Below are 10,122 nucleotides of genomic sequence, written 5' to 3'. Positions count from 1 at the left end.
AGTTTAAGAAATGCCCCTTCTATACCAATTTTCTTAAGTTTCTGATCATGAAGGGATGCTAGACATTATCAAAAGCTTTTTCTGCATCAATTGAGAGAATCATATGGTCTTTGTTTTTTAATTTGTTTATGTGATGAGTGATATTTATAGATTTACATATATTGAACCAGCCTTGAGGCCCTGGGATAAAACCTACTTGGTCGTGGTATATAATTTGTTTGATGTATTGCTGGATTCTGTTTGTTAGGATCTTGTTGAATGTTTTTGCATCAATATTCATTAGTGATACTGGTCTATAATTTTCTTTTCTTGTTGGGTCTTTTCCTCATTTGGGGATCAAGGTGATGTTTGCTTCATAGAATACAGTTCCATAAATTCTAACCTGAGAATCCCTAGATACCCCACCAAAGAGCTGGGCCATCAGCATATCAATCACTGTGTATTATGTACTGTCATTAACAGCAGATCTTTGGCTGTTTTGCCCCCCACATCAGTTCCAGATGCCTTAAGGATTCACATAACAGATCTTTTGTGGTAGGTCCATCCTGCAGGGATTTCTAGTCTACCATCTATAACAGAATAAAGTATTTGCAAGGCGTACCAGAAAACCTGCCAACTCTTACTCTAGCTTTAACCAAAATTAGGCAGTTTTGATTTCTTTCTTGGTTGCTGAAATCTTGACTTTAAGTTTTTCCCCTGAAGTTTATAATGAATAAGGACTAAGACCACTAGGGAATATTAAAATAAACATTATTTACTGTTAACATTTCAAATCAAGTAGTTTAAAAAGTAAACGTTTTGTCCCTACGGAATAATTAAAGTTTCATGAACTTAATAATTCAAAACCCACAAATACTTTAAATTAATAAGCTTAACATCAGTGAAAGGATCTCAATAGTATGACAATTATCATTAAATGTACTTACTTCCTTGTGTACAAATAGAAATATAAAGGGTTTCCTTAAAAAAAAAACTATATTGGGGAAATGAAACTTTAGAGATCTGATTAAGGCATAGAAAATGCAGATTGTCTCTTAAATATACTCCATATTTTTAAAAAGTCCATACATGTTATGAAGATAGACTAATGATAGTAATTTTCATACATGACTTATGGAAACAAATCTTGCTACTCTAAAATCCTACCATGTACTGATGTTAAATAATTTGTTCAGATCTGGAAAAAAATCTACACATGAACATAATGTCTCCATGCTGGGTTGAGGGCAGTTTTGGGATAGAAAGGAAGATTCTGACATGGTCATTAGGAATCAATAGCCAAAACTAAAAGTCAGGGCAGGTTTGGCATGAGAAAACCCTGACAGGCTTTCAGCAAGAGGGAAGAGACAAAGTCAGAACATGGGAATCCACAGGCCTTGAGGGCAAGGAAGACAGCTGTTCAGATTTTGATTTTCTGATGGCCTCTTCCTTCTTGAAATCCTCTCTCCTGCTATAAATGACACTCCTGAACTGTTCTGGTTTTCATCCTATTTCTTTGACCATCCTTTCAGTTCCTGTGATTTCAAATGGACAACCATATCCTGTGCTGATTTTCATGACCCAATTATTTTCCTAGATATTCAATGTACTGAAAACAGAAATAATACTAGACTCTCCCAACCCTACTGTTCCCTCCCTCCCATAATCATGACATTACTTGACTGTAATCAGTCATATTTTAGAGCTCTGCCTCCATTCTCTACTCCTTCCACTGTTCACAGCTTATCTGATCCTATGGCTTCTACCACTCCTGGAGACAATGTCTGCATCCCCTTCTCCACCCTCCTGCCACCACACTGGTTCATGTCTCCCCTGGTGCCTGTGCCACACTACTGCCCCCCACCTGGAACACCACTTCCTACTGGTTTTTAGCAGAAGATTCAGTCCTAAAAGTGGTCCCAGGGGAGAAAAGGAATTCTATTGTCCTTGCTCAAAAACCTTCAGTGGCTCACCATTGATCTCTAAGCACTGATTTACGCACCAGGCCTTCCATGTGGTTCTAATATGCCTTCCTCATATTATCTTTCCTCCTGTGTGGCATGGTGACATAGAGAAATGACATGAACTTTGAGGTTCAAATATCCAGGTTCAAATTCCAGCTCTGTCTCTTAAGAACTGAAAAACCAAAACTAAAAACTGTTAAATGGCCAGGCAAGTCCTTTACTGAACTGAGCTCTTTCTTTGCTCATATGCAGCGTAGGTGGTAACTGTAAAGATGACACAATGCTTTCTTCCCCTGTCGGTGACAGACTCACTCGGCGGAGCCTCTCTCATACGGTGGCCACTTAGCATCTGCCTTTTGGTCAGTGGCCAGAGACCTTTCAGACTGAAAATCTAGGGATGACTTATTCATGTCAGTGAAGCTAGTCAATAGAGAAGTTCTCTGCCTTTCCTTAGGGATTTCGCTACGGATCCTGAAGGGACAAGAGCCAATTCCCAAAGCACATCCAAGCTAGAACTACCCCAGGTAGAACTATGGTAGTTCATGGTAGTTCATACCATAGGTAGAACCATGCCATGGCCCTTGGCTTAGAAGGGTGTGCAGAGCCTGAGAATCAGCAGCAGTGTTAAACAAGCAAGGCTGATTCAAGGAGATGAACCCAAGGTGCAAGAAGTCAGAAAGCTATACTTCGTTAGAATTAGAAACTTTTAAAAGTGCTTAGGATTTCTCTTGAAAGCCCATCATGAAGAAAATATGAGGTCCTCAATACCCCTTTCTAGGAAGGAAAAAGAGTTTTGTACGATTGCTTACGGCATAGCCTAGTGCCTAGAACAGCACCTCACATATGCTCCAGCACAGTATGGAGGGTGCAGGGCAGCCTTAATAAAGACTTAACCAAACATAAACCAGTCAAGGAGAGTCGATGAAGTACCAGAAACTAAACATCACTCCTGTGTGTATATTTCTACTTTATAGAATATTTTTTACCTACATTATCATTATTCCTTTTAAAAATTATCTAATCATTCATTTATTTCTCACCTCACAACTGGAGTGTCATAACTTAAAAGTGGGTAGGGAGAGAGAAATGAAATTAGGAGATTAAATAGTTATTTTGAACTGGAAAGTTAAAAATTCTCTAAAATTGGTTAGAATACATGGAATGGAGTGAAGAAAAACAAAAGATGTTTAAGAAGCAGTCACAGGACGGAGGGAAATGAGTCATAAGGTGTGTAGAACATGTTTGACAAATTTGTTTGGAAAGAATGCCACATTTATATACTGCATTTTTTTTCATTGAGTTATACTCAAAGTTTGTGTAACTATCATTCCTGTATGAAGGAAGACTAGCTGAATTCCTCTGTCACAGGTACAAGAACAAAGACTCAGTAAAGTTAATGATCTACGCGACGTATATGTATAACCAGAGGCAGATCCAGGGTCGGAAGCCAGGTCTCCCCAGCATGGGAGAGGAGCTCCAGTCCTGGACAGTAAGGTGAGCCTGCTCCCCCTCAAGAACGAGAACAGGGGTTGGCTAGAATGAAGGGGGAATGTCAAGATTGGGATAAAGAAATAAGCATAAGGTAGATTATCATATTACTTAAAACACTCTGTAAGTAATTTGGATCTTTATCCATGGCAATCACTTCGAAATTATTTTTAAAGCAATAAAATCCTTCTTTAGTAAGACATCTGACAGGAGAGTCCATATGCAAAACAAATTAAAAGGAGGCAGTTTCTCTCATGGAAGCCGGTTCCCCCTTCCTGCCTTTAGCCTCTGAGGGGAAAAGTTTGAAAACTGTCCTTAGTGCTGACATGTCTTGAACAAGGAGACAGACCAAGCAGCCTACAGAGTGGTGGGGACAGAAAGCCAGAGGCCTGCCCCTCAGGGCTGACAGTGGGAAGGGAAGGGAAGATAAAGAAGCCTCAGAACAGAGACTGGAACAGCTGGGAGAGGCCAGGGCAGTCACAGAAAGGGTGAAGGGCAAAGATGGCAGCTACTGGTTCTGACAGAAGACAATGATGTGCTTTTAAATGTGTTTTAGGCATTTAGACATTTATATACCCCATGTTATAGTCAAAGGAATAGAAAGCAGCATTTTTTTTTTCTCTACCAGTTGTGTGTGTGTGTGTGTGTGTGTGTGTGTGTGTGTGTATGCAGTTTTGGGCCAGGGCCGGGTTTGAACCCACCACCTCTGGCTATGGGGCCGGTGCCCTACTCCTTGAGCCACAGGCACCGCCCTCTCTACCAGTTTTCTTCTTTTGCAAATAGATGAAATAAAAATCAGTTGCAGGACTCAGAAAGCTGCACTTTGTTATATTAGAAACTTTTAAAAGTGCTTAAGATTTCACCTGAAAGACCAGCATGAAGAAACTACAGGTTCCTCAATAGCCCACTGTAAGAAGGAAAAAGGCCTGTTTCCATTTTAGTAACATGTCTGTTCTTTAAGCAGTTTGGATAACCAGCACGTTAATTGCGATCTTTAAAAACTATTTTTTCCAAAGAGGTAAGTATACTTAAGTGATTTACTTCAAACGTTTAAGTATACCAAATTATTTTTGAAACGCAAGACCTTGCTTTCTTATGAAAGTGAATGTTCCTGGCTCTGTCCATCCCATCGAATACGACAATTCTGATGCACTTTACTTTGAGAATAAAGTACAGCTTTTGGCAAAGTGCCTTTGATGAGGACGATGTCTTCTTCCTGTGCGTTTCTGCCACTTGTGATGCAAACGCTCCCGCCCTTTTCTGGGAACGCAGAAAGCGTGAGTCAGGCGGCTGCTATAAAGCAGCCCCAGCCGCGCGCACTCCCGCCGGGCTGAGAAGCCGCAGAGATGAAGCTCGCTCACTGCTACTGGCTGAGCTCCGCTGTCCTCGCCACTTGCGGGCTTTGGGTAGTGGCAAACAATGGAACGGAGGAAATCAAAGATGAAAGAGCCAAGGACGCCTGCCCGGTGAGACTGGAAGGCAGAGGGAAATGCGAGGCGGGCGAGTGCCCCTACCAGGTGGCCCTGCCTCCCCTGACTATTCAGCTCCCCGCGCAGTTCGGGAGGATTGAGGAGGTGTTCAAAGAAGTCCAGAACCTCAAGGAGATCGTAAATAGCCTAAAGAAGTCTTGCCAAGAGTGCAAACTGCAGGCTGACGACAACCGAGACCCGGACGCCGCCGGCACCCTGGGAGAGGCTGGTGATAACAGAGTCAGAGAGTTAGAGAGCGAGGTTAACAAGCTGTCCTCGGAACTGAAGAACGCCAGGGAGGAGATCGACGGGCTGCACGGCCGCCTGGAGAAGCTGAATCTGGTAAACATGAACAACGTCGAGAATTATGTGGATAGCAAAGTGGCAAATCTAACATTTGTTGTCAACAGTTTGGATGGCAAATGTTCAAAGTGTCCCAGCCAAGAACAAATACAGTCACGTCCAGGTATGTATAATCATGTTTTCTTATTTGTTCTTAGATGTTCTGTGGCTAGACAGTATTGATAAACATTAACCTGAAAAAATAGATAACGTCAAGGTGTACAGGAAAAAAGAAATCTTCTCCAATGTGACCGAAGAAATGACATCTGACCTAATTATAAAAATCATAATAAATTCTGTTACCATAAGAAAGCACTTTCAATGTTAAGGTTTTATTTACTAATGCTAGACCTACACACAGGCTTTCTTAATGTTTGATTACAGAACTTATCTCTCTCTTCACTGAGGTGTTTGAAAACAATAGAGATAAAGGCACTGTTTACAGTTGTGTTTTGGTCATTGGGAATCAGCTTTTCTTGGGCTGGGCGACAAGAAGTCTTTGAAAGATCTGCAGGTGACCTGCAGTTCATAATCCCAAATGTCTAATAAAAATGAGAGATTTTATAGATGAAGTAAAAGCAGTTTCATGTGTGTGTAAAACTTTTTGCTTTGAGAACTAGCTCAGCCAAAATGTTTTCAGGGGGGAGTCTTGGAATGCCATTTTTATTTCTCTTTTGCCTTCAGCTAGAATTCAAAGACATAAAAATAGAGCTCATCCTTACCATCCAAATGACTTGAATTAATTTCAGTAAATACACACAAAGGACCACAGACCTGACTATCTAGTCTGCCCATGAACTAACAATGGCACTGCCTCCTCCCCCAACAGTGGCTTTCCACCTGCGTTCTGGGGACTGCTGCAGATGGTCTTGTTACCCTTGGAAAGCTAAGCTATCTCTGCTTTAGGACCTCTGCTTACTATGAGTGTGAGGGACATGGAGAGATCACTTTCCTTGGAGCGAGTACCTCAGGCATGCTTCACTCCCAGGGAATCAGCCAGTGAATGTGGGTTGTGGTTTCAAGGACCACTGTTCCTAACACCCCTGGCAGCCTGTGTCTAACATGTACCCTGCACATCACAAATCAGAAGTTCACGTTCCAGGTGACATCATTGCATGCATATTATATTTGATGGTGCATGACACTTATAATGATCTAAACATGATTCTATTTTTCTCCTTAAAGTTTTGGAGAAATATCTGAATATTCTGAGTTCTAAATATACGGAATATAGATTTTTGTGGCTGACAGTATCTTATATTAATGTTACTTCGTCTGTCAGAAATTTTTATAAAAATCATCTGGCAGTAAATAATTGTCTTTGACTCCGACGGAACCCTGGTAATTGATTATTAAACACTTATCCTGAACCTAATGAATCACTTGCCATTTCTTTCTAGAAACCAAACGTGTGAAACAGGGGCTAAACACTTCCCTGGATAATTAAATTCAGACCAAGAATACTGGTGTCATTGAAAGAAGATTTCACTTGATCTTCTTTATGTAGCTGTCAAGTAAAATAAATGTGAATTTATCATCAACACTGCACATTAGAATGTTAATGCCTCATTTGGAACATATTGCATAAAACCTTCTGACAGCAGAGGCTGTCAGCTCCCTGAGGTGAAAGGAAATAGAAGCCTGTGCTTCCTTTGTATGCGTGGAATGCAATTCGAGGAGAGTTGGAATCATCTGAATTTTAGGACCAAGGAATGCAAAGTTTATGAGAATAAGCTTTGGTGCCAGCCAGATCTGAGTTCATGTGCTGGCTCTGCCACTCAGTGCCTGTGTGAACTTGGGCAAGCCACTGATCTGCTTTAAGCCTAAATAGTCTCGTCTGCAGACTGGCCAGAATCCCTACATCATAAGGCTGATGTGCATATTAGGTGTGAAAATGTTATGCTATCTTTGGCAGAGTGCCTGGACTAGATCTGGATTTCACTTGATCTTCTTTAGGTAACTGTCTACATAGGTAGTCGAGTATATAGGTAGCCCTTGCTCAGTAAACTAAATTACTCAAATTACTGAACTAGTACTTTTACTTATTCTTTTCTTATTATTGTTTGTTGTTGATGCTGTCAGTATCAGGACCAACCAAGAGTATATAAGAGAGCTCCTTCTACTTTATAATATCAGATTCTTGCCCTGAGACCTTAACAAGCATTTGCTAAACAGATTCAAGTAAGCTGAGGAAAGCAAAGTTTCATTATTGCCATTGATTAAATTACCAGACTGCTTTTGTACATTAAAGAATTCTTCAGATTTATTAACAATATCCAAATGCCTGCCTTTTCTCCCCCTTCAGTTCAACATCTAATATATAAAGACTGTTCTGAGTACTACACAATAGGCAAAAGAAGCAGTGAGATCTACAGAGTAACGCCTGACCCCAAAAATAGTAGCTTTGAAGTTTACTGTGACATGGAGACCATGGGGGGAGGCTGGACTGTGCTGCAAGCACGTCTCGATGGCAGCACCAACTTCACCAGAACATGGCAAGACTACAAAGCGGGCTTCGGAAACCTCAGAAGAGAATTTTGGCTGGGGAACGATAAAATTCATCTTCTGACCAAGAGTCAGGAAATGATTCTGAGAATAGATCTTGAAGACTTTGACGGTGTCAAACTGTATGCCTTATACGACCAGTTTTATGTGGCTAACGAGTTTCTGAGATACCGTTTACACATTGGTAACTATAACGGTACAGCTGGAGATGCTTTACGTTTCAGTAAACATTACAACCACGATATGAAGTTTTTCACCACCCCAGATAAAGACAATGATCGATATCCTTCTGGAAACTGTGGACTCTACTATAGTTCAGGCTGGTGGTTTGATGCATGTCTTTCTGCAAATTTAAATGGCAAATATTATCACCAAAAATACAGAGGTGTCCGCAATGGGATTTTCTGGGGCACCTGGCCTGGTATCAGTGAGGCACACCCTGGTGGCTATAAGTCCTCCTTCAAAGAGGCCAGAATGATGATTAGACCCAAGCACTTTAAGCCATAAATCACTAGCACTCGTTTCTCCAGGTGTGCATTATCTAACAGGGCAATACTTCTTTAAGCAGTTTAGCATATGCCTTGTTTCGTATTCCTTTCCTATGACTAAAAAATTATATCTGATTAGTAGGTTTCTTAGGCTACACAGCATTTGCAATAAAGCTGAAAAATAATGCATTTTAAGGAGTCCTTTTTTGCTATTACACTGTTATTCACTGAAAGCTTGCAAGCAATTGGAAATGTTGAGAATTACATATTAGATTTATAATTCTCATTTCCATTCATTGAAAACTTTTATATTACTTGTATTACTTGCTACAATTTAAAAATTAGTGCTTATTCAGCCGGCTAGATTCTATATAAGTAATCTGTATTTGGGCTCTGACATAAGCACGTCTTTTCAAGCTGTAATTATTTGGATAATCTTCATTCTGAGATAAACTGACTCAATTTATGATATTTACTTCGGGTCAGGAAAACCCCATAGCATCTTAGTTCCAAGATTAAGGGGAATAATATATAGACTCAAAGCTGTTCATGTATTATTCATGAAATGTAAAATGTTTGTCATTAAACTCTTTTTAAATGTGGTAGCTTAATGTTATCCCTAAAAACACTTAGGAAATATTACCTTAAAGCCTGGGGTTTAAAGATAATTCATGCACAGTTTATAACTCAGATGTTTGACAGTGAAAACTGCTTTGACATGAAAATGTTCTTCTTCTTCTGCTCTATATAAACAAATACTTGTTAATTTAGAATTGTTCTCTACTGTGCTAGACTACTGGTAGGCTTTCTTTTGAGGGGATAGGTGTGGGTAGAAAATTCATTTATTTATAGACTATAATACTCTGAAGTCCAGTTTTCTATCCAAAGCAATAATATCATTAAGTGATTTACTTCATGGAAAGAGAAGTTTTCTAGGTAAATTTATTTATAAAAACATATGAATTTTGAAATATACAGAATAGATTGAATATTATATGTTGCAACCCTAACTGGTGGATTGCTTATTTTACTATCAGAAATTCAAAGATAGGTATTTATTTTTTTAACCAAAGGATCTATAGTTTTTGTAATTCATTATCTCTGGAATGCTAAGTATTAAAAAGATTATAAAAAATAAAATGTTTAATTTAATTTTTATAAAAAGGGACCTTTACAGAGAGAATGGCAATATTCTGCACCTTAAAAAAACACTCTAGACTAAAATTTGAAGTAACTCACTATATTATATGTGACTCATAGCAATAAATTTGATCTTTAATTTCTAATACACTAACCAAGTTTAAAATATATTTACAAAGATGCATCTTTGTTCATTATTTGAAGATGATTAAGGATGATAGTTGTTTGGGGTAACAAATTAACTTTTCAAATATTAATCTCTTACAGAAAGTTTTAATCAAAAAAGTGCTTTTAAAATTTGTATTCACAGTAAAGTCCTTTAAAATAATTTTCATAATAATTTTCATCATGTTTACCTAAAAACAAGGTAAATGTTAGAGAGAAAGGCAAATAGAATTAAATGACCAAAATGTAAAATATTATAGATTATCCATTAAATAGGATATCAAATGTAAATAATGTAACTGATTTTTTCTCTTTTTTGCTATTTAAAAAAACTAAAAAATGTTTGATATCATCCAATATATTTGTTTCAGATAAGGGCATTTTCATTTATATATAATTACTAATATATGTATACTATAAATTTCTGTGATCAAAAAAGGAGTTATTGGGCAGCGCCTGTGGCTCAGTGAGTAAGGTGCCGGCCCCATATACCGAGGGTGGCGGGTTCAAGCCCGGCCCGGCCAAACTGCAACAAAAAATAGCCAGGCATTGTGGTGGATGATGTAGTCCCAGCTACTCGGG

General features: G+C 38.9%; 2 protein-coding genes across 2 annotated transcripts in view; one reads left to right on the top strand and one right to left on the bottom strand.

The window, feature by feature from the left end:
- The window catches only part of CCDC146 (coiled-coil domain containing 146), a 178,077-nt gene that overhangs the window by 112,757 nt on the left and 55,198 nt on the right, over positions 1–10,122 (bottom strand). The window lies entirely within an intron of this gene.
- On the top strand, positions 4,741–8,424 carry FGL2 (fibrinogen like 2). Its single transcript, XM_003782618.2, has 2 exons — positions 4,741–5,366; positions 7,548–8,424. Exons 1-2 carry the CDS (start codon positions 4,778–4,780, stop codon positions 8,252–8,254), a joined length of 1,296 nt encoding a protein of 431 aa, XP_003782666.1. The 5' UTR covers positions 4,741–4,777; the 3' UTR covers positions 8,255–8,424.

The sequence above is a fragment of the Otolemur garnettii genome, unplaced genomic scaffold (assembly GCF_000181295.1).
Source record: "Otolemur garnettii isolate 467f Iridium unplaced genomic scaffold, OtoGar3 scaffold00005, whole genome shotgun sequence".
Taxonomy (NCBI): Eukaryota; Metazoa; Chordata; class Mammalia; order Primates; family Galagidae; genus Otolemur; species Otolemur garnettii.
Note: the sequence above shows the minus strand (reverse complement) of the source record. Positions and strands in the feature narration are given on the sequence as shown.